The sequence below is a fragment of the Mobula hypostoma genome, chromosome 3 (genome assembly GCF_963921235.1).
Source record: "Mobula hypostoma chromosome 3, sMobHyp1.1, whole genome shotgun sequence".
Classification (NCBI taxonomy): Eukaryota; Metazoa; Chordata; class Chondrichthyes; order Myliobatiformes; family Myliobatidae; genus Mobula; species Mobula hypostoma.
Window position 1 is genome coordinate 190,153,321 of NC_086099.1, and position 25,796 is coordinate 190,179,116.

General features: G+C 40.8%; 1 protein-coding gene across 2 annotated transcripts in view; it reads right to left on the reverse strand.

The window, feature by feature from the left end:
* The window catches only part of mkxa (mohawk homeobox a), a 42,998-nt gene extending 18,100 nt beyond the window's left edge, over positions 1–24,898 (reverse strand). For both annotated transcript variants that reach the window (XR_010017298.1, XM_063042405.1), the window contains exons 1-5: positions 24,796–24,898; positions 23,105–23,341; positions 20,131–20,290; positions 15,571–15,724; positions 1,699–2,028 (exon numbers count right to left, since the gene is read on the reverse strand). Coding sequence is in view for 1 of the 2 variants with exons in the window: in XM_063042405.1 (XP_062898475.1) it covers positions 1,699–2,028; positions 15,571–15,724; positions 20,131–20,290; positions 23,105–23,277 (817 nt within the window). In the remaining variant the exon portion in view is untranslated. The remainder of the gene's footprint in view (positions 1–1,698; positions 2,029–15,570; positions 15,725–20,130; positions 20,291–23,104; positions 23,342–24,795) is intronic.
* Positions 24,899–25,796: the final 898 nt, after the last annotated feature.

The following is a 25,796-nucleotide window of genomic DNA, read 5'->3' on the forward strand; positions in this document are numbered from 1 at the left end:
GCATTGAGCATTTAATTACTTAAGTGTACAATGAAGGTTTCTTGTATACAGTAGAGGTTTGATGAATGGTAATTTTAAAAATGTATTTACAACCCTATTTAAAGGCATTCATTACATTCAGTCTTATAAATCAAGCCTGCTCAACGTCAACAGTTGCAACAGTACTGTGCTGGCTTTTTATGGAGGTTTCAACCACTCATGTATTTTAACCAGAAATAAATAATTTTCCAGCTACTGTATTCATTTAGCTATAAACAGATTTTGTTTTTATTTCAAGGAAACTTTAAGCTGTAATTTGCCTCAATATTCCACAGTTATGATGAATGCAAGTATTTGAAAAAAATTGCATAAGTACCCTGGAAACATAAATAATGTCTGGCTGGGTTCATGAATTAAAACGTTTATATGCCCAATACTCCACTTCTGTTAAAAGGGAACTCATACATTTCCTGTGGGCAGGAACTTCCTTCTTCAAGTACTTCCTCCACAGTTTTCTAGTCTATCATTATTGACTACTGGACTACATTTTTACTCCAGACTAATTAAACATTGACTAGAAAAATGAAACAAATGTCAGTTCTTAACTTTGGCTCCTTACTAAGAATGTCTAAAATATTTTGAAAACAAATATTGCAGAGGACAGCCTGGAGCTACATTAATACGAGTCTTATAATCATGCAGAGTAACTCTGTTTTCATGGTGATGTGTCCAGCTAAGAGAGTGACTGCATCAGGAAATTTCTGTTCACTATTATATCACTGAGCTGACAAAATGGCCAATATACCTATTCTTCAAATGATCCGTGTCAGGTTATTGGACCCATGACAGCACCGTAGTGGGCCTGTCAATCATTCTATGATTGCATTCTTCCTTGGGTCTCAACTGACACTTTGAGTGCACTTTTGCATACTAAAATGGGGGATTAAACAAAAACACGCTGAATAAAGGAACTTCCCATTCTCTCTTACATGACTCCCTCCAACCCCTACCCCACATCCTAGTCCAAAAGTTCTAACCCTCACTAGGATGCATTTCATGGGTGTGATAGTCTCTCTCTACAGTTGCCATTGCGTGACAACACAAAATCCTTCCCAGTGTCACTTTAGAAAGACAGCTGGGGGAACCTTTCATTTGTCCTATTGATTAAAACTCTGAGCCAGGCTCTTCATGACTAAAGGCTTAAGTGAAGCCTGTCAGTGGGCTGGTTTTGATTGTGTCACTGCTAACATCCATGCACTTTATAGTAAGAGAAATTAGTTTCAAATTGTTAGCTTGGAAACATTGCACAAAACCTTCGAGGATTATGTGCATATGAAGATTAGTTTGAAAATAAAAACTTGTTGAGAAAAGTAACTGGAAGCTATCCGGATTGTCTAAAGACTGAAAATGCTGCCAAATATAATTTACTGAAGGAAACTTAACATTGTTAGTCAATTTGGCCTGTACATGACACAACACTGGTTGACTGAACATGAGAACATAAGAACATAAGAAATAGGAGCAGGAGTAGGCCATATGGTGACTATCCTCTGCAGAAGTGTAGCAAGTGAGTTACTTAAGTTAAACTGATACAAAAAGTCAAAGATTACATTCCAGAAAGGTCCACCACCACTAATTTCTCATGAGTAACAAATGCAGTGTTGCCAGCATTAAATAATCTTTTTTTTAATGGTTATGTTTAAAATACAGAATCCTTACCAGTGCGATACACAAAGTTCCCATCTGCTTCAGACGAAGAAGGTGATGCTAATTCTTCTTCGTATTCGTTGGAGCTGAATGATCCAGAATGATTTCTTTTCCTGTCGGTAGCTTTCATAGCTGCATTTGATGCCATGACGTGTCTCAACGAGTCGTTTAGATAGCGATGTAACAAGCTACTCTTGTACTTTGGTGGTGACACATAATCCTCACTGATTATTGTGCCTGCCCTGCCCACTGCCTTCAGAATTGGACTTTCTTTTTTAACAGCTGTCTGAGCGGGTTTGTTGAATTCTCCGACAGCAGGGTTCCTTGGTGGATGTTCTGCATCTGGGATTTATAAGATAAAGTGTGTAAAATAACATTAAAGAAATCCTGTTGTTGGGTTCATAAGAGAAATAAATGCATTTCATGTATGAATTCTCAGCTTTAGAAACATTGCCACAAAATACAAAATCAAAGTTATTATAGATGTTTATAAATCACAGATTTGGAACACACTTTAGGCATTTCTTAATATGAAACGTAAGAAACGTTATTAATAAACTGCAAAGAGAAGTGAAAGTTGTTCTCTTCAGAGCTTGGGAGGTTAAGGAGGGAATTACTGAAGTGATTCATCATTAAGAATAGCTGTAAAAAAGTAAACAAAACTATTTCTATTGGCAGAGCATTGGTAATCAGAGATAAAATGCATTTGGGAAGAGACAAAAATGTGTTTTATGTATCAAGATTATATGATTGGTTATTTTTGTACGTTCAGAATATGTGAAAACACTCAGTCCCTCATCTAATACACTGACAGACTGAAACATTTATGCTCCGCTATAAATCCTTGTGTTTCCATCCCCCACGTCCCCCCCATCCTACTCGCTGCCCGCCACCACAACTGACCCACTAAATTCTACTGTCTGTCTTTGTTCATTAATAAAAACTCAAACTCATGCTGACATGTCCCCTGATCCCGTGAATTCTAATTTTGTGTCAGAACTTCTAGTTTGTTGCTTAGAAACTAGAATAGGTCTAAATATCAAATACACCACATTCATTGCTTTCACTTATCTATCCTTCTAGTTACAACTTGAAAACCCTCTAAAGCTCAGTCAAATAACATGTCCTTTTCATTAGTATCTGTTGCTTTTGTGAAATCATATGTTCAAATAGTATACTCTACTTACTTCTACTGATTTGAGACAAAATAGTTTGTAGTTTCATGTTCCTTCTATCCGCTTTGTGGTTGTTGTTGCTACCTTCCAGCTGTGGGGACTATTATAAAGTTGAGGGAATCTTTGAAGTTCTGCATCTACATCTTTTAAAACTCCTTGATATGGGCTAACAGACCAAATGATTTGCTGGGTATTTCTTTATTAATATTAAATTCTTTCCATTTCTCTCTCTTACCAACCCTTGGTTTCTCCAGATATTATCAGTACTTCCTACAGATACATAGAAACAATGTGTTTGTTCATTATCTGTAGTCTCTTTATTGTAATTTCTGCTGTCTCTAGCTATCAAGTACAAATGCTTACTTTGGCTAATCTCTAGTTTTTTTTAAATATCCATGGAAGTTTTTAAAATCTGTTTTTATGTCTCTTTCAAGTTTACTCTCATGCTGTCAGTCCTTTCTTTGGCAGCATTCTAAGTGGATTCCTATTATCTCAAGCTGTCTTTAACATCTCTTGTTAGATATGAACAGAGCACTTTCCTAGTAGGGCTTTATTTGCTGAGGAAATGGATACTTTTTGCGAGTTATGAATTATTCCTTCAATCTTTGCTTTTGTTTTATGTTTTTTTAAATCTTGTTTTCCACTACCTTGAACTTCACTAATACCTACTGAGTTTGCTTTGCTCTGATTTAAAATGCTAGGTTTTGATGTGCTTAAATCACTTTCAGACTAAATATAATATGCTGTCATTTCATGATCACACTTCTGCAGAACCTCCGTTGTGGCTAATTGATCAGCTTTCAACACACAATATTACACCTGAAATACCCTGTTCCTTTGTGGCTTCCTTTGCATAACTATTTGAAAAACTACATTCTTTGGCAAAAGAATAAATCAAGGAAGGTAGTGCACCCGTGGCTGACAAGAGAAATTAGGGATAGTATCAATTCCAAAGAAGAAGCATACAAATTAGCCAGAAAAAGTGGCTCTCCTGAGGACTGGGAGAAATTCAGAGTTCAGCAGAGGAGGACAAAGGGCTTAATTAGGAAGGGGAAAAAAGATTATGAGAGAAAACTGGCAGGGAACATAAAAACTGACTGTAAAACCTTTATAGATATGTAAAAAGGAAAAGACTGGTAAAGACAAATGTAGGTCCCCTACAGACAGAAACAGGTGAATTGATTATGGGGAGCAAGGACATGGCAGACCAATTGAATAATTACTTTGGTTCTGTCTTCACTAAGGAGGACATAAATAATCTTCCAGAAATAGTAGGGGACAGAGGGTCCAGTGAGATGGAGGAACTGAGCGAAATACATGTTAGTAGGGAAGTGGTGTTAGGTAAATTGAAGGGATTAAAGGCAGATAAATCCCCAGGGCCAGATGGTCTGCATCCCAGAGTGCTTAAGGAAGTAGCCCAAGAAATAGTGGATGCATTAGTGATAATTTTTCAAAACTCGTGAGATTCTGGACTAGTTCCTGAGGATTGGAGGGTGGCTAATGTAACCCCACTTTTTAAAAAAGGAGGGAGAGAGAAACCGGGGAATTATAGACCGGTTAGCCTAACGTCGGTGGTGGGGAAACTGCTGGAGTCAGTTATCAAAGATGTGATAACAGCACATTTGGAAAGCGGTGAAATGATCGGACAAAGTCAGCATGGATTTGTGAAAGGAAAATCATGTCTGACGAATCTCATAGAATTTTCTGAGGATGTAACTAGTAGAGTGGATAGGGGAGAACCAGTGGATGTGGTATACTTGGATTTTCAAAAGGCTTTTGACAAGTCCCACACAGGAGATTAGTGTGCAAACTTAAAGCACACGGTATTGGGGGTAAGGTATTGATGTGGATAGAGAATTGGTTAGCAGACAGGAAGCAAAGAGTGGGAATAAACGGGACCTTTTCAGAATGGCAGGCAGTGACTAGTGGGGTACCGCAAGGCTCAGTGCTGGGACCCCAGTTGTTTACAGTATATATTAATGACTTGGATGAGGGAATTAAATGCAGCATCTCCAAGTTTGCGATGACACGAAGCTGGGCGTTAGTGTTAGCTGTGAGGAGGATGCTAAGAGGATGCAGGGTGACTTGGATAGGTTGGGTGAGTGGGCAAATTCATGGCAGATGCAATTTAATGTGGATAAATGTGAAGTTATCCACTTTGGTGGCAAAAATAGGAAAACAGATTATTATCTGAACGGTGACCAATTAGGAAAAGGGGAGGTGCAACGAGACCTGGGTGTCATTATACACCAGTCATTGAAAGTGGGCATGCAGGTACAGCAGGCGGTGAAAAAGGTGAATGGTATGCTGGCATTTATAGCAAGAGGATTCGAGTACAGGAGCAGGGAGGTACTACTGCAGTTGTACAAGGCCTTGGTGAGACCACACCTGGAGTATTGTGTGCAGTTTTGGTCCCCTAATCTGAGGAAAGACATCCTTGCCATAGAGGGAGTACAAAGAAGGTTCACCAGATTGATTCCTGGGATGGCAGGACTTTCATATGAAGAAAGACTGGATGAACTGGGCTTGTACTCGTTGGAATTTAGAAGATTGAGGGGGGAATCTGATTGAAACGTATAAAATCCTAAAGGGATTGGACAGGCTAGATGCAGGAAGATTGTTTCCGATGTTGGGGAAGTCCAGAACGAGGGGTCACAGTTTGAGGATAAGGGGGAAGCCTTTTAGGACTGAGAGTAGGAAAAACTTCTTCACACAGAGAGTGGTGAATCTGTGGAATTCTCTGCCACAGGAAACAGTTGAGGCCAGTTCATTGGCTATATTTAAGAGGGAGTTAGATATTGCCCTTGTGGCTACGGGGGTCAGGGGGTATGGAGGGAAGGCTGGTGCAGGATTCTGAGTTGGATGATCAGCCATGATCATAATAAATGGCGGTGCAGGCTCGAAGGGCCGAATGGCCTACTCCTGCACCTATTTTCTATGTTTTCTATGAATATTTGATACAAACCCATCTTCACAACCGATAGAGTAAATTTGGTTTTCCTACTCTATTGCAAGTGTAAAGACCTGCTACATGTCTGCATAATATATTTTTTCCTAATATTCAGAGAGGGCCTGAAGATTTCGCTCCATGAGTGCTTTCTTAGCTTTCCCCACAGTGACTTTCCAAGCAAAGATTCCTCCATTCAGTTGCTTTAATCCAATTCTTTATCACAATAGCCTCGTCTTCCTCTGCTTTTCAAATTTTCCTATATCTTTTGTAAGTCATTTAATATAGAATATTAATTCAAACGTTTAATTCGATGGTTAAAAAATCAACTAGTTCATTATGAATGTTTTTATATATAGATGGTAGACCACTTCCCTCTATTATTCCAATGTACTTTTCTTATTCTTCACCCCATCCTACCTACTTCAATCTGATCAAATTTTATCTTACCTGCTTTGCAAGACTATTTTGTTTTATTCTTACGTCTTCCTGACACTCCTGCTTCATTGATACAAAATCCCTTCCACCATCAATTAGTAAAATATCAGTTCAGCCTGCTTCAATGGAGACCTTCCAATTTCTATCCCATATTGTCACTGCAACTGGTTGAATTGACCATACCACACCATATGTCACACATTGAACTTTTAATCTCCTTGTGCAAATCAATTTGGGCATAATTGAGGGATTATTACCCATAAGCTCATTGATCTTCAAACCCTCTTAGCAAAATCTCTTTCCTAGTTCGACCTGTGCTGTCAGTATCTAAATTGAACATAACCATCAGGAAACACACATAAAAGTTGCTGGTGAATGCAGCAGGCCAGGCAGCATCTCTAGGAAGAGGTACAGTCGACGTTTCAGGCTGAGACCCTTCGTCAGGACTAACTGAAGGAAGAGTTAGTAAGAGATTTGAAAGTGGAAGGGGGAGGGGGAGATCCAAATGATAGGAGAAGACAGGAGGGGGAGGGATGGAGCCAAGAGCTGGACAGGTGATTGGCAAAAGGGATATGAGAGGATCATGGGACGGGAGGCCTAGGGAGAAAGAAAAGGGGGAGGGCGGGAAAAAGCCCAGAGGATGGGCAAGGGGTATAGTGAGAGGGACAGAGGGAGAAAAAGGAGATAGGGAAAAAGAATGTGTGTATATAAATAAATAATGGATGGGGTACGAGGGGGAGGTGGGGCATTAGCGGAAGTTTGAGAAGTCAATGTTCATGCCATCAGGTTGGAGGCTACCCAGATGGAATATAAGGTGTTGTTCCTCCAACCTGAGTGTGGCTTCATCTTTACAGTAGAGGAGGCCGTGGATAGACATATCAGAATGGGAATGGGATGTGGAATTAAAATGTGTGGCCACTGGGAGATCCTGCTTTCTCTGGCGGACAGAGTGTAGGTGTTCAGCGAAATGATCTCCCAGTCTGTGTCGGGTCTTGCCAATATTTAGAAGGCCGCATCGGGAGCACCGGACGCAGTATGTCACCCCAGCCGACTCACAGGTGAAGTGTCACCTCACCTGGAAGGACTGTCTGGGGCCTTGAATGGTGGTGAGGGAGGAAGTGTCAGGGCATGTGTAGCACTTGTTCCACTGACAAGGATAAGTGCCAGGAGGGAGATCGGTGGGGAGGGATGGGGGGGGGGGACAAATGGACAAGGGAGTCGCGTAGGGAGCGATCCCTGTGTAAAGCGGGGTGGGGGGAGGGAAAGATGTGCTTAGTGATGGGATCCCGTTGGAGGTGGCAGAAGCTACGGAGAATTATATGTTGGACCCGGAGGCTGGTGGGGTGGTAGGTGAGGACCAGGGGAACCCTATTCCTAGTGGGGTGGCGGGAGGATGAGGTGAGAGCAGATATGCTCTACTGTAAAGATGAAGCCACACTCAGGTTGGAGGAACAACACCTTATATTCCGTCTGGGTAGCCTCCAACCTGATGGCATGAACGTTGACTTCTCAAATTTCCGCTAATGCCCCACGTCGTACCCCATCCATTATTTATTTATATACACACATTCTTTTTCTCTCTCTCCTTTTTCTTCCTCTGTCCCTCTCACTATACCCCTTGCCCATCCTCTGGGCTTTTTCCCCCCTCCCCCTTTTCTTTCTCCCTAGGCCTCCCGTCCCATGATCCTCTCATATCCCTTTTGCCTATCACCTGTCCAGCTCTTGGCTCCATCCCTCCCCCTCCTGTCTTCTATCATTTCGGATCTCCCCCTCTCAGTCCCACTTTCAAATCTCTTACTAGCTCTTCTTTCAGTTAGTCCTGACGAAGGGTCTCGGCCCGAAACGTCGACTGTACCTCTTCCTAGAGATGCTGCCTGGCCTGCTGCGTTCACCAGCAACTTTTATGTGTGTTGCCTGAAATTCCAGCATCTGCAGATTTCCTCATGTTTGCGTTTTTAAATAACCATCAGGATCCCACTTTCATCTCTTCAGCAAAGTTCTTCTCCTGACCTAAAAAAAATTGTTAACTCAGAATTCCCATAATATTTTGTGTGAAATTCCCACTTTTAAAACCTTGTATGCGATTCTGAAACAGATATGTTTTAGTCTCTGTTAGGTTACTGGCATTAATTGTGCATATACAATGACATCATTAATTTCTATCCAAGGTAAATGTAGCATAAACATGTTGCTTAGTTGAAAACATATTCATAGGCATTTTGTTACTATTAGGAAACAATTTTACCAACATCAAGTACTTATTCCAATTTCAATGATAAAAATATATTAATTTTCTTTTGAATATTCTGAGTTTGTATTATGACATATCCATGGTAATATTTGTACTGAATGCCAACTTCTGTTCTATCGGCAATGAATCTCAGTTCATTGTTTTCCAGTGTTGTGCCTCAATTCTATTTTGTGCACTGTTCGCTTATCAATGCTAACATAGGTGGAAGGAAAAGTGACTAAGAAAAGCATTTTATAAAATTGACTGATCAGTAAAGCAGAGAAGAATTAATACGTGTTGAGATAATATAAACAGCACTTCCTAGCCCTTGTTAAAGTAGGCAGGTCTGTGTATGAACTTCTCCACACAATGCAATTGACAGTAATACTGGGGAGAGGCTAAGAACTGCAGAGGTATGAGTCTCTAGCAATAACAGGGAACTGCACAAAAGTATATCCTAAAAGCATCCTATTTTTAATTTCTGATTGTGTCTTGTCTATGTCGGAGAGTTAAGCTTCACTACTGCTGTTCCACACAGACTCACAGAGGAGACATGAAACACAGAAGTAGAGCTGCAGCCGATCTGTGTTTCTGCCAACTCCTATTCTCCAGTTTCAATCAACAAACACTGGCGAAAAGCCTGGCCACACCTCAGTGTGATTGGCGAAAACAGTCTTTGGCATAAAATGAGCCACCTCATCCAATCTATTGATTTCATGGGTCCAAAGCCAGCGGCAGGATTCTTTTTGATTTTGATCAACATCTCTCAAAGTTGTTAGTAACATTCACTGAAGAATAGATGGTAACACATCATAAATCAACCACTCCTGCCACAAATTTTGCTGGTTTTCCATTCAAAGGTCAATTAACACTTTACAAAATGCAGAATCACCCAGCAGAAAGTTAATAGCATCACATTTGTTGGCAGCCACTTAAGTATTTGTTGAAGGCATTAGAAAACAATTGTTTGTATTTGTCCTTCTGTGAGAGGGTTGAATTTAATTTCCTTTATTAATGTGAGTGAGAACACAAGAAATTAGGAGCAAGAATGGCTATCAGACTTTCTGAATGGACAATGAACCCGTGGACACTACCTCAGTATTTTTCCTCCTTTTTTGCACTACACATTTAATCTTATTTTATATATTCCTCTTACTGTAATTTATGTTTTTTTATTATTATGTATTTCAATGTACTGCTGCCCCAAAACAACAAATTTCACGACATATGCCAGTGATATTGAACCCGACTGATTCTGAGGCCGCAGGGTCCCTCAAGCCTGATGCACCATTCAATATGATCAAGCTTGATCTATTCTGGTCTCACTCCTCTTCTATGCCAATTCCCCATAAACCTCATTTTCTCAATCTCTAAAATAGTTATTTGTCTCCACCTTATCTAATCATTTGTCATCCACCATCTTCTGGATGAAAGAATTCCTGGGATTCCCTACACTCAGAATGAAGACATTTCTGTGCATCTCTGTTTTACATAACCAGACCCTTTTTTTGAATCCTTCTTTTCTTCATCTCAAATTCTCACTTTGTTCATGACTCTTCCACTCGTGAAAACATCTCAACACTTACCATTTCAAGCCCCCTTTAAGATCTTATGTTTGAAAATGGCCACCTATCATTCCAAGGAATACAGTCCTAAACTCTCTAGCCTCTATTTGACTATTTTCTAAATGGAGAGAAAATATAAAAAACTGAGACGCAAAGGGACTTATGAGTCCTTGTGCAGGATTCCCTAAAGATTAATTTGTAGGTTGAGTTTGTGGTGAGGAAGGCAAATGCAATGTTAGCATTCATTTCGAGAGGACTAGAAATGAAAGCAAGGATGTAATGTTGAAACTTTATAAGGCACTGGTGAGGCCTCGCTTGGAGTATTCTGAGCAGGTTTGGACCTCTTAACTTAGAAAGGACATGCTGTAACTGGAGAAGGTGCAAAGGAGGTTCATGAAAATTATTCCAGGACTGAATGGCTTGTCATATAAAGAACATCTGATGGATCTGGGCCTGTATTCACTAAAATTCAGAAGAATGAGGAGTGACCTCATTGAAACCTATCAAATGGTGAAAGGCCTTGATAGAATGGATGTGGAGAGGACATTTCCAATGGTGGGAGAGTCTAAGACCAGAGGACACAACCTCAGAATGGAAGTATGTCCTTTTAGAGCAGAGATGAGGAGGAATTTCTTCAGCCAGATAGTGGGGAATTTGTGGAATTCATTGTCACAGGCAGCTGTAGAGGCCAAGTCTCTATGCATATTTAAGGCAGAGGTTGACAGATTCTTGATTGGTCAGGGCATGAAGGGATATAGGGAGAAAGCTGGAGATTGGAACTAAGAGGAAAATTGATCAGCCATGATGAAATTGCGGAGCAGGCTCGATGGGCCAAATGGCCTAATTATGCTTCTAAATCTTATGGTGTTATGGTCTCTCTTGATTGGCCAGTCCTCTCACACCACAAATTAAATGGAACATTGAACATTACAGCACAGTCCAGGCCCTTTGGTCCACAATATTCTCTGACCTTTTAACCTACTCTCAGATCAAACTAACCCTTCCCTCCAAAATGTTCCTCCATTTTTCTTATCGAAGGATAAGTCCTGGCTCTATGTTGATGTACAGTTCCCAGTCTGTCTCTGAGTTCCAGTCTCCGAGTTAGCAGCCTCAAGAGCCCAAGACCCCAGCTACGTCCTGTCCTGTAGCCATGTCATGTCCTTACCTGGTTCTGGGGTTTGAGCCCGAGGAAAGACCCAGGTCCTGGGTCCTTGTCCAGTCTCTGGCTCGGAGTCCAAGCCCAGGCTCCTAGTTCATAGTTCCTTGTCCGGGTTCCCTGTGTCTAGTCCATGTCCTAGACCAAGTCTACGTTCTTGTCCCTGCTCCTTGTCTGTATCCTGTCATGTCCCTACTCTAGTCAAGTCCCATTCCTTGTACTTCAGTGCCTGTGTTTTGCATTTGGGTCCGTTCCCAACGCCCCCATTGTGACAGAAGGCCAATATACTGTTTGCTTTCTAACGACCTGACTTCTAGCTTCTTGTGATTTGTACAGTAGAGCACCTAGATCCCTCTGAACTTCACTCATTTGCAGCCTCATTTCAACTAGGACAATGGAATGATGCAAATAGTCTGGTCTAACCTGGGAAGCCTTTGTCCTTTGTGACTGCCCTATCTCATCTCTGTGTAATTAAAGATTTGAATATCCTGCTGAAAAATTAAGATCATAAGTCACAGGAGCAGAATTAGGCCACTCAGCCCATTGAGTCTGCTCCACCATACCATCATGGTTGATTTATTATCCCTCTCAACCCCTTTCTCCTGCCTTCTCCCTGAAACCTTTGACGCCCTTACTAATCAAGAACCTATCAGCCTCTGCTTTAAATATCCACAATGACCAGTCCTCTGCAGCAATCAGTGGTAATGGATTCCACTGATTCACCCCCGCTGGTTAAAGAAATTCCTCCTCATCTCCGTTCTGTCAATGTACTCCGAGACTGGGGTTTGACTAGACTTTGCTGCCCAGATTTATAGGGACCCCAGTTTCCAGAATGAGATATATTGATTACCTAAGGATTATTTCAAATGGCAAAGATAAACTAGTTTTGCCGCTTTGCCACATGTTGTCTTCTTTAAGTCATATTCTCTTCTTTTGTCCACCATCATTTCTAAGAACTAAAATGAGGAACTCGTGTCACAAAAATCAGGATGATAGTTCGGCTGCCCTATTGCTTCTTTTCTTTCCTCCCCTTCACTATTCAAGCGCCTGTACTGCTCCTGGCTGACTTAGTGCTGAACTGTTATCATTTGCTGGAATCTATCCTATATACTGCCTTACTCTTCCAATTTATCTTGGCAGCAAGCCCCTCCTTCAATCCTCTTAAACCAAGTCCACTGAACGTCTCTCACTCCATTACAACTAATTTCAAATCACTGGGTGATTGTGGCACTATGACGCTCTGCACAATTCGTTAATGTACCCATTTTCCCTTATCAGATTTATATAGAAGAATGACTCACTTAGTGAATGTCCAGAACTGCTGGGCTCAAGAATAACCTCAAGAGTCAACAAGGCATTTAGTGTTGCCATTCAAATTAGGTAAAGCCTATTAATAATGGGCTAAAATGTACAGCTTCTTTCAGAATAAACAGACTATTAACTGCTATTACGATTCCAAAGTCAACATACTGCACTGGTCGCCCCCTCCTGAGCATACCTGCTGACATGGGACGCTTAGCTTTCTGTGGAAGAACTAATCCAAAAGTCTGACTGGAGCCTTCATGGTTTCGCATCAGGTACATCTGATCATTCAGTTGTAAAACTAGCAACCTACCTCACATGACAATCGTTCTTTTCAGTACAAAGTCACTCTGAGAAAGAATTGTATTTATAAAACTACAGCAGCAGCTGCCTTAAGACTTGTAAAGTGCTCAGTCGATTCGTACTTTGGAAATCAATATATTGTTAACTTGGAAAAGGTCACCAAGGCAAGGGAGGAAAATTAGCCTTACCAGACATGAAAAGAAAGGATTTGAGAAGGTGAAAATGTGATACACATGACATAATCCTATCTGATAATTATGTCAGTGTACGGGACATATTAATGGGTCCTGCTCTAGATAGCAAACACACTAACTAGATAGCTAAAACACAGTAATTATAGTTGTCTATAGATGGGGTTGGTCTAGTTATAGTGATACCGGGACAAGGTTGCTGCCAGAATTCTAATTATGTCTCCAAAAGTAGTTGGGACTCTCATAGAAAAACATTATATTAATTATGGGACTACATACAGGCAGTCATCTCTCCCGATTTTTTAACTGTGCCTATTAAATTTAGAAATCTTATCATTCGTATCAATCATTAATTTATCATTCTGGCTGTAATCAGTTTTCATATTCACTTCTGTTTTCACACAAATAAATCACTATTTCCTTCAATTGATTTAGGAAGCTTTTTTTTTGCAGATTGTAAATACTGATCATACGTCTATTACACTTTTAACTGCCCTTGCTTATCAGCCTCTTCTCAGCTCCTTTCTCACTGTACATACAGTGGCATGCAAAAGTTTGGGCACCCCTGGTCAAAATTCTGTTACTGTGAACAGTTAAGTGAGTAAAAGATTACCTGATTTCCAAAAGGCATAAAATTAAAGATGACATATTTCTTTAATATTTTAAGCAAGATTACTTTTTTATTTCCATCTTTTATAGTTCCAAACTAACAAAAGGAAAAGGGCCCAAAACAAAAGTTTAGGCACCCTGCATGGTCAGTACTTAGTAACACCCCCTTTGGCAAGTACTACAGCTTGTAAATGCTTTCTGTAGCCAGCTAAGAGTCTTTCAATTCTTGTTTGGGGGATTTTTGCCCATGCTTCCTTGTAAAAGGCTTCTAGTTCTGTGAGAATGTTGGGCCGTCTTGCATGCACTGCTCCTTTGAGGTCTATCCACAGATTCTTGATGATGTTTAGGTCGGGGGACTGTTTAAGGCCATGGCAAAACCTTCAGCTTGCATCTCTTGAGGTAGTCCATTGTGGATTTTGAGGTGTGTTTAGGATCAGTATCCTATTGTAGAAGCCATCCTCTTTTCATCTTCGGCTTTTTTACAGATGGTGTGATGTTTGCTTCCAGAATTTGCTAGTATTTAATTGAACTCATTCTTCCCTCTACCAGTAAATGTTCCCTGTGCCACTGGCTGCAACACCAGCCCAAAGCATGATTAATCCACCCCCGTGCTTAACAGCTGGAGAGGTGTTATTTTCATGAAATTCTGCACCCTTTTTTCTCCAAACATACCTTTGCTCATTGTGGCCAAGAAGTTCTATTTTAACTTCATCAGTCCACAGGACTTGTTTCCAAAATACATCAGGCTTGTTTAGATGTTCCTTTGCAAACTTCTGATGCTGAATTTTGTGATGAGGATGCAGGAAAGGTTTTCTTCTGATGACTCTTCCATGAAGGTCATATATGTGCAGGTGTTGCTGCACAGTAGAACAGTGCACCACCACTCCAGAGTCTGCTAAATTTTCTGAAGGTCTTTCGCCATTAATTGGGGATTTTGATTTGCCTTTCTAGCAGTCTAATAAGCAGTTCTCTCAGAAAGTTTTCTTGGTCTTCCAGACCTCAACTTGACCTCCACCGTTCCTGTTAACTGCCATTTCTTAATTACATTATGAACTGAGGAAACAGCTACCTGAAAACACTTTGCTATCTTCTTATAGCCTTCTCCTGCGTTGTGGGCATCAATTATTTTAATTTTCAGAGTTCTAGTCAGCTGCTTATGGCTGCTGATTGTTGGGACAAGGTTTGATGAGTCAGGGTATTTATAAAGCTTTGAAATTTGCATTATCTGGCCTTTCCTAATGATGACTGTGAACAAGCCATAGCTGTAACAAGCTAATTAAGGTCTGAGACCTTGGTAAAACTTATCTGAGAGCTCAAATCTCTTGGGGTGCCCAAATTTTTGCATGGTGCTCCTTTCCTTCTTTTTCAGTCTAAAACTATACAAAACAAAAATAATACACTGATCTTGCTTAAAATGTTGAAAAGAATATTTCATCGTTAACTTTATGACTTTTGGAAATCAGTTCATCTTCTACTCACTTAACTATTTACAGTAACATGAATTTTGACCAGGGATTTCCAAACTTTTGCATGCCACTGTAAGGGAAAGGAAAATGAATTGGGGCCTTACAATTGTTTTGTTTTGCAACTGATCTGGTAAATGATGGTTCTTAAAAGCTTTTAATTATATACAATACTTTGAATTAAACAGTCTCGTTTAGATATCTTTATAAGTATGTCACCTTTTATTACAGACTGTATGTCAAAAACAACAGAACTTATGGAGCAGTAGCTAAAAATGTCCCAGACCCCCTTACAAATTCACTTGGGTTCAACTGCTCATCAAGTTATAGTGGGCTTGTAGCACTTGTGGGCATGTTTTATTTAGTTTCCCTACAAAGTGCACAGCACTTGTTGATTCCTATATCTATAAATAACAGAACATTCTGTAATAAGGCATTGCCAAATAATAACAAGACATGTTGCAAAAGGATATAGAACTGAAAGGACTGCTTTGATTTCCCATACCTTCCGAACACGTGTCATCGCTGCTAATGCTGAGTCGTTCTGCGTTGCCCTGTACATACTTGTTGTATAACTTTATTCGTAAAGCCCAGCTCAGATCTGGTTGTCGAACCGTATTCTTCAGGCGGCGCCTGGCATTTGCAAACCAGTTTGAAACCTATCAGAGAAGGATTTTTTTAAAGACCAATGGCTATTTTACAACAAGTCCTCTAAAAATCTTGGTTTAAAAGAATGTCATCCACTAACTCAATTTTTTTTCTGGATTTTTAAGAAAGAGAAATACAATCATTTTGACTGCAGCTTCCTTAAAACACAAGTTTTGCATCTGAAACTGATCACATGTAACAAAACCACCCATTAATCATTGTGCTGCGGTAATGGTACGGCGCAATGTGAGCATTCTTCTCAACAACCATTTTCACAAAGACCTCTCAGCCTCTCAACCTCTAGGTGTGGGAATTTTATATGTACCACACTTGACGTTATTGTTCCATGAATGAAACAGTTAAAACAAGCAAGACGAATGAAACAGATAAGATTTCATGGCACCATATGCTGGTGCTCTGAGGTTTTTTTAAACTTGGCTGCTCATTACACCCAGAGATTGCTTTGAGCTCTGTGCAGATAGTACAGTAGAACGTGGCAGGGAAGTCTTCATGCTGATTGTGGTCACTGGGGGAGCAGGCAAGTTCAGCTAGCCAACAATATGTACTGCCTTGCCAATTGGAAGAAGTTCTGAGCTCAAAAAATCCAAGCAAATCTGGACTTGGTTGTAGCTGTTATTAATTTGTTTCTGTAGGTTTCTTTACAAGTTACAAGAACCTGAAATTTTATTGAAAATAATTGGACCAGGAAACAAATTATTTTTTTTAATAAAAATGGTAAATTTACTACAATTAAAGACAATCAGAGTTACTGGTGCCTTTTATGGTTGAGTTAAAACTGAAATATTAAGTTACTAACTGTATTTCTGACATAATGTTTTACTCTCATTAAATTGCAGCCTGGTCAATTCCTACTGTATAACATGGAGCCAAAGTGATGTTGCTTCAAAACAAAGAAAATATATAGTTGATAGTTAAGAAGCCAACAATGTGAATAATCTCACAAAAATATTCATACAAGGCACACCTGTGCTTATCAGAGTTAGAGGCAGATGATTTTTACCAAGAGTGGGGTGAAACAAAATACAATCAAAATGGCAGTTGTTCCTCATAATCCATTTTGGGCCTTCACAATTATTGAAAGTGATAAAAATCTGAAGCAATGTCCTGTTTGAGCGGGACAGAGAAAATTTAGGTAAGCTAAAAGAAATGTAATCATGATTTTTTTTGTTTGTTTTTAATTGCTGACTGTCAAAAGACCTAAAATGGAACGACGAGGGGAGAGTGGAGGAGAAGAAAGGCAGCGATTATTCTCCCTCAGAGAAACCTGTTTTAGAAGATCAACACATGTGGCTGAGAACAGATGTCTTAATTAGTTCGGGTTGAATACTTCGGTTTCTCGCCGGACCCCTCAGCGGCTGTTCGGGTGTGCCCCGGGTTTGCTTGTGAGCTGAGGTGAAGACTGGGGAAAATAAAGGGTATATTGTCGAAGCACTGCGTGAAAATATCCGAGACCACCAATTTCAAAGAAGCGGTGCTCTGACAGAATACTCCTGTAGTTTCCGACTCGAGCGCTTAAAGAACGAATTATAGAGATTGAAACGCGCGAAACATTGCAGGATAAATTGCTACAACTATCCAGAGCGACAGTTACAATGTTATTAAATAAGTCTTTCATTGCTGAGCATTAGATTTCATCCAAGATCTTTTTTTCAGCTATAGGAATTACCCACAGCATTTCCGTATTTATCTTTGTCTGTTTTGATTCCTTGCTCTTACAGGAACTTTGCCTTCACATTTTTTATTGCTACAAGCCCTTCCAGAGCTGTATAATAAATAAAAACGACCATCAACCCTCTTCCAATTCATCCTAGGGCGCCTGATTCAGCTTTATAATGATTTACCTACACTGATATATGTGAGTCGATCCCTCATTCTCAGCCGAGTCGACAGAGGCAGGCCCATGGGAGAGGGGGAGGGAGGGATTTGTGGTCAACTAGGATGAGACAGGTGAGAGACTACTGATGTGAGGTATCAGGTGTAATTGTATGACAGGAATGAGACGGAAATGAGCTGAACAACAGACCGAGGTACAGCCTTTTGTTTAGGAACAGAAAGATATCAGACGAGTCGGCCGGTAGATAATCCGATCGACCCTGTAACAGATTGTTTTCTGAAATACAACTATGCAGTATTCCGTTCTTCTATTAAGAATAAGGCTTGGTTTGTCGCTATGCGACCTGGAGGCAAAATATTTGCTAACGCCTTGTGGAGATGCTGTCTTAACGTTCTGTAGCGTGTAAATGCCTCGAGAGAAGCCGCAATCTCCATCAAAGGTATGTCAGAGATGAAAGGCTCCACAAATCAGGAAGAAACCAATCATATCGGATGCCGCTTTCTTTCCAAGAGTCGCCTCATGTTGTAAGTCAGAGCGGGGAAACCAGCGGTATAAATGAGATGTAAGAGCAAGGTTACAAATCATGATCAAATGATACAATAAAAATGATTGACAAGTGGTCAGCACTTACTGCTCAAGGCGTGGTTTGAAATCCGAAGCCTTTTACTTTGAACAATGGGGCGGGGGGGTTAGTTGATTGAAAGGGGAGGGGGTGAATGGAACACTGGTTCTTACCATTGTCAATACAAACTGAACCAGCAATATTAACTATCCTGAATAGTTGTTTTGGGCATGCACTTTTAAAAGTAATTGGACATATTGAAGCATTGCAGAGTCCCGGGTATTTATAAAACGCCCGCAGCATAACACGGGTTCATGTTTGTGTAAAACCAGACTGGGAAATTGAGTAAGTGTAGGAAAACAGCGCTAAGGTAAAGGGTCAACATTGAACTTGCCAGAACAGGGGCGAAGGGCCGAGTGGCCCATTCCACTGTTGCTTTGTTGTGTTATATAGTTATATTATATTGTTTCATGACTTTTGTAGAAATGTTCATATTCTGATTAATTCAGTTGCATGCATGAAAAAAATCCCACCGGCTGCTGGGAGTTTGTTTTAAATCTCTGCGCGAAGTTTTGACGTTGGAGCAATGTTTTGGCACAACAGTACAGTAGTTTTAGCGCAACATTGTTGCCGCTACTATCCAGCAACTGAACCGCACTTGAGGGAAAAACATGTTAAAAAGACTTATTATTTCAACGAGTACAGTCTCAGCTGTAATCCCCGCGGCCACTGTGAAGTTGCAGAGGGATCGTTTCAGAACGATATCCTCTATTAAAATAAATCTAATCATGGAGCGGAACGGTAAAGTGATCTAAAAACATTTCGTTCGGTATCACATAAAACGCAGAGAAATCGAATTATCCACTGTGTACAATCTCACAACAAATAGCAGCGATTATCAGATTAGGAGGCATGAAAATAGCGGGGAAATAAGCAGGTCCTTAAAAAGTTATTCAATACATATCACAATGATTGGGGCACAAATTCTGTTAGTTTACTTCTCTCTCTAGTTTCTATTCATATTTTTGTAACAAGATGCAATATTTACTGTGAATGCGTGAACCAGAAGGAGAAATACATATTGACCAGAACGTGTTGCATTAGAAAAATTTCTCCGAGTTGTCAGTACAAGGACTTTTTCAAATAAGGTTAAAGCGGCTGAGTTACTGAGGATTTGGAAATGCTTTATGTACTGAGCCACAGCTTTTCACTTCCACCGTTTTGTGTGAAACTGATGTGGAAGATAATAAAATTACTTCTGATGTTGGAAACACCCCGGTTGTCTGTGGTCTTCAGTAGCCCAGGCGGCATCTATGGGAAAAAAAAGTACAGTCGACGTTTCGGGTGGAAGGGTCTCTTGGACTGTACTCTTTTTCATAGATGCTGCCTGGTCTGCTGAGTTCCTCCAGCATTTTGTGTGTGTGTGTGTGTGTGTGTGTGTGTGTTGCTTGGATCTCCAGATTTTCTCTTGTTTGCCTCTGGTCGTTATGACTTGGTTAGAATAACACTGGTTAGACGGGATAGCATCCCTAAACTGGGCGGTTTGATTGCGACTTGGATTTATCACAAGTACATCGACGCAGACAGTGAAGGGCGTTGTTTGCGTTAACAACCAATGCGCTGGGGGCAGCCCGCAAGTGTCGCCGCGCCTCCCGCCCAACATGCCTGCCTGAACTAATGGCAGTGCGACAGTTAAACGGACATAAACGGTCACCGAGTGAAAAGAGTTTAGGTTCGCCACACCCGCAGTGCAGCTTGTTCTCCGTCCGCACAACTCCTTCTTTGTCCTTTATCTGTAAGAGGGCGTAATGGGAGGCAAGTTGAGGACAGGAGCTATTGGAATATAGTTTACATATGGTAAATTCAGTCTTACGAAGGCAGCCAATTTAAACGTGTTTCTTCTGCAGGAAAAAAATAGGTGATTTGGGGAAATATTAAGAAATGGCAAGAACAACTCGGAGAGAATATGTGTCGTTTAGAGAAAATAAAAATGATCTTACTTGTACCAGGGTCATCTGGGATCCGAGGGCCAGCAGAATTTTCTCGGTTTTAGTCGGGTAGGGGTTGTCCCGGTGCTTGTAGAGCCACTGTTTCAGGGGTCGAGCCATGTCCTGAAGGGCCTGTCGTTTGTGCCTCACTTTGCCACCGCTTTGCCGAGAGCTGCAAGCAATGCAGAACACAAGTCAGGTATGGTCATTCACCGCTAATTAAACAGAAGCAGAACCCTGCTGACGGCAACTCACGCAATGACTCCGCTGAAAATGGACACAGTTAAATGTTACACAAAAATTAAGGGCCATGTAAGAGTACTGTATGCCCGCGCTATGTCCAGGACACTTCATGTACCTGGAACGCTGCAAATTGGAAGCACACTTTGTAGTCTAGTGCACACCATCAAATTATTACGCTCAAGAGCCTACACATTTCAGAAATTGCTCGTCAAGAGTAATAGAATCTGCTAAAACCCGTCAGCAGCTGAGGCAGAACCCGAAGGGAAAAACAGAGTTTAATGCTTTAGGCCGATCAGCTTCCACATGAATCCAGATGAAGGGTCTCTGCCCCAAACGGCGACTGTCTTCCATTTCCCTCCACAGATGCTGCCTGACTGGCTGAGTTTTCTAGCAGATCGTTTTTGTTTTTGCTCCAGACTACTGTGAAATTTCGTGACTCCATTTTTTTGTTCATGAAATCATACGCAGAATTCCTAGGAGCGTGGCCTGCTGAGTTTTGTTTTGCAGTATTTTCGGATTTGTATCAGAGTTTCAGTGTTTGAAGCTTCCTGGTTTGCATTTTTATCAATCATTGTTTGTCAGATGAGGCACTGGGTCAAACGCTGTTATTAGCAAACTGAAAATCCGCCACCCCATCCAAGCACTTCTAAATCTCACCTCACCTGAAGCAAAATACTAACTAAACACTCTCACTTTTTACGTCAAACGTGAACCAAATTCCCCGAGGAAGGTACGTGGTAGGTAGATTTAACAGTAAAAATCCAGATAATCGCCACCAAACATTTTCACTTTAATCTACAAAATAGACGTAAATCAAAGACATGAAGATGTTTAGTATTTTTCGAAAGTTTTCATTCTAATATATATACATATGTATATTTCACTGCATTAGATTACTCTAAAATGCGAAATAATGTTTAATGAAATTGAAGAAAAACTGCACGTGCCCGATGTCCAAAATAAAAACAGGAAAAGCTGCAAATACTCATCAAATCGGGCAGCATATGCGGAGGAGAGAGAGAAAGAAAGAGAGAGAAGCAATCAACATTTCAGGTCAGCGCCCCTTCAATTAATATTTGTTTTAGGGTCGCTGATATTAGTATCTCTACATATCGTAGGTTTTGTGGTTCGTTGCGATTTATGATGATAAAGTAACTGACGTGTTTTCATGTGTTTGAGGAGATTCTCATGGGGGTAATAAGCCTTGGTAAATGAGTCAGTCCATGACTTTGGTAACAGAACAGCTGTTTCTGAGTGGTGATTGTCCTTTGCATTTTGTGTTGCATAAACGGCGTCTTTCACATCTTAATCACGTCTTAAAATAATTGCAGTTTAAGTATATTACAATATATTCTTGTGACGAATGCACTGCGGCAGCCATAGCAATGTGGTTATAAAGGCATGTTGTTTGTATATTGCTGATTGGGGATAAGGTCATTAGTGGACGTGGTCTTGCTTCACAATGCGCATGGGTGCATGTGTGTGATCAATAGGGAGATGTGGGAAGCATGAAGAGCCATCTATGGCTGGAGGCAGTGTGTCTCTGCATTCGGGCTGAGACCTGTAGATGTCGCTGCAAATCTGTAGGCTGAATGTCCACTTGCTCCTGGTCCTTGTGAACTGACCTGGTGATGTTCGTTGATCTGATGGAACGCGTCCCTTTGAACTCATTTGTTACTAAACTTCCGCACTGCACACCAGTGACCCAAAGCAGCTGTCATGAAATAGCTCTATAACCTTACAAGTTCTCACCATTGCAAAAGTAACGTGGGCGTATTGTGGTAGTGGAATTCTATCTGATGTTGACATTAAAGTTAAAACAAGATGATTTATACTATAAAAACAAATTACAAGTTCTTTTAGAATCCTTAACGATAGTCAATTATCCTCTTGACTGTCAATGGACATTTGGTTTTGATTTGCATTTTCGCTGGAATTGAAAAAATATAGTGTCGTATAACATAATATAACGTTAATTTTCAGGATTTGTATTTATATATCTCATTGACCATGAATTGTTTAAAGACCTCGTAGGGAAAGATGTTTACATTCGTTGCCAACCATTGTGAAAAATCTAAACGAGCTATATAAAAAAAATCGAGGTGTTAAAATGTCACGCCTTGGTGAAATTTCCATTTTATTCCTCTTTGTATATTTTATGCAATGAGTCATGAACACGATTTTACGTGTCCACTTCCGCGAGGTTTCAAATGGAGGGTAAAACGTGGTTGACTATATAGGCTGAATTATTTGGAAAGCAACTAATTATAACAGTTTACATTATTAAATTGTTATTACATATCACAATTGTTATTGTTAAAATTGTTATTACTAGTCTGATCAAGAACTCGGAAACACATTTCCAAGTACATTATTTCGTATAATTTTCAAACATACTGAAGTAGTAAGTTTGAAAAAAATATTTTAACATTGCATTTACGCAGTTATCTAAATGCGCAACAGGACGGCTAGATAGTGCGTATTGTTTACTATTCCTTCCCTGCGGAACACATGCATTGTTCCTTCGTTCGGGGAAGCGGAAACATTTAAACAATATTTGAACCGAAGCGGAGCTTTCCACCAAAACACAAACTCCGCCGTTGACAGTGTATCCAAACACATTTACAAGTGTGTCCTTTACTTTTGCTCAGTTGCTGTTCCTTCCGTCTAACATTTGTGGATCTCATTAAAATCGGTCATTTAATATAAACCTTACATTTTTAAACAATGGTCATACCCTGACCTCCTGTGTCGCAGACCCCGTTGGCTTCTGCTCGACGGACTGTCCGGCATCATTAGTTCCCGGTGCTGCTCTTCCATAACTTCGATATACGTTCTGCTGTTCCTCTCGACCTCGTTTGCCTTTTCTTCGAAAATAACTTGATTGGCAAACTTATTAAGAACGATAGTGTTCATCTTTAAACGCGCTCCGGGGCCACCGTCTATTCCGGCTAACGGATGGAAGGCCGACCCTGTTTCACTGAAGGCAAAAAAGTATTTTTAAAATATCGTAGATTACTCTAAAAATCAAAGGGCAGGTAAATGAAGGCGAAATGACACTCTGTGAACAAAGACAAGGAACGGCCGGGTGCCAGGGCTAGAATGGCCTTGTTATTAGTTTGCTCTGACAGTTTGTGTTCCACCACCAGCTTGTTTACAAGCTTCATGTAGGCGTTATTCGCAAAGCGAAAATAAATGTACGGATAAAACGGTTTACCAGGTGCCGCATTTTCGCCCGCTGAATTCCACAGGCTCAGATCATACTTTTATCCCAGACAAATTGGAACAATTGAAACAGTTATTACCAGCCCAAAGGCGAACTGGGAGGCAACGTCGGAACAGGTCAAATTCAGCATAAAAGTAAACGCGTGTGTCGAGTTAACTAAAGCAACTTGTTAAAACAACAATTTTGAGAAAGATTTACTCCGCACTTTTTTTTCTCTTTGCCGCAAAAGATAAACAAGGCGGTAAGAACTCGACTTTGAAAGAAAAACAGGTAGAAGCCCAAGAGTTTGAAGTAAACATTTTGGTTCCCGCACATCTGCCGCTGTCCGGCTTTAAGGACAACGCGTGCCTTGTAGACTTAGGAATAGAAGCACTTCCAATGATTAATGTTTCTTACGTTTGTGTTAGAAGGGAATGCGAGGCTGATTCAGACATAGCTTCCATTCAGAACAGATGGTTAGATAAGACCATCTGGATGAAGCTAAGGAATATCACACACAACGTGCATCGGCCACCAAGTTTACGGGGAGGAGAAGTGTTTTGCATCGTACACCAGTGTAGCCAGTAAATTCTATCCCTCTCAGAGAGCATGCAGGATTAGCCTCTAAACAGTGAGGGAAGACCCCGACACGTGTCTGCCTCCTTGAAGATCAGATAATGGTCCCGTTGTTTCACAGTCTGCATTTTACCTAAACCGCACCCCCCCCCACCCCCGTAGCTACCCATACCCCGGTTCATTTAGGTTTTCTGTAGTAAGCTAATTTCTCTCTTCAGAATGGGGGTTGAATGGACAAGACACATCAAACACAGTAGGGGAGCAGAGTGACTGTGGGGATATCTGGTGAGCCCTGCAAAATGTAGTGGACGTACCAAGTCTAAAGGCTATTCTTTCTATGTGTTTTTGAGTGGTCTACGCCTATCAGTCCTTAACCCGAAGGCGAGCCCACTGGCCGGTCCGAGAACTTCGGGTGAACAGTCTAGCGAACAATTTGCCAGCCCCTTCCTTTCGCCTCCTCTATTACCATAAGCATCCACCACCCATCTCCGCTATTTTACTGCTTCTGATTAATTTTGTAAAATACAACATGTTGCAGAAGAGTCACCTAAAGCTCCCATCGCACTCTACAGAGGACAGGCATACTTAAGTTGATTACAGGCGGTGTCATGAATATTTACTCTCCTAATACTAGCGGAAAGCAGAGACCTTACCTGCCTTTAGATCGAAGGATCTGGTCAGTGCAGTAAAGCGGCAAGAATGAGAAGTAATCCAGCTCCTGTGTGAACTAGCATTCCCATTTCACATCGCTGTCAGTCAGGCTGATCTGAAACCGCACGAACCACGCTCGCCTCTCTTCTATTTACCCTGATGACAACCCAGCCCCGGAACCTGAATAAACAGCGTCGCTCATGTTTCCCAGCTGCACTGCCTAGTCTGTGAACATAGACTGAATACATTACACACGTTCCTGGGCAGTACAGCGAGAGGCTGGCTCTGCCTGCGTTGCACCATTCTGCTTCTACCGCTCCTAAATATAGCGCGCTTATTCACTTCCAGCGATAACATTTCCGTTCTAAATAAAATGGCCTGGTGCATTCTCGCTTTATTTTTCTCTAACAAGTGTAACATTGATAATATATTAACCAGCGACTTGATTAGCATTGTCGACATTGCTAATAATCCAAGTGCTCTTTTCGATTACGCAAGGGAAATGGACTGCTCATTTCTTAGTCACTTGTTCACAAACGTTACAATGATACTACTTTGTCCTTTCAGCAAGCGTTTATATGCTTCCCGTGCATTCATATTTCTATCCATAATTCTATATTGCTCACCTGCTAACATTACTTTAATTAGAGAGCCGTGCATCTGCAGCCCAATGTAAAAGATCGAATACGTGTATTCGAAAGAAGTGGTTTTGATTATATGGATTCATTTAAAACACATAAACGAGATTTCGTTTCTACTGTGTCTTTTCATCCAGTTATTATAGCACAGATTAACGGGGACTCACAAACACTTTGAACAATTTCACTTTGTTGCGATTAGGTTGGTTTTCATGCTAAATAAAAAAAAGACCACGAGCAAAACTCAAGGCTTGTGGAGACAATCGGTACAGAAGAAGTGCGGCTGGGACAGGCACCTGACAGACGCACGTTTCTCTGTTAGAAGTTGATTCTTTTTTTTTGATTAGGGAACAGTCTGCCTAATA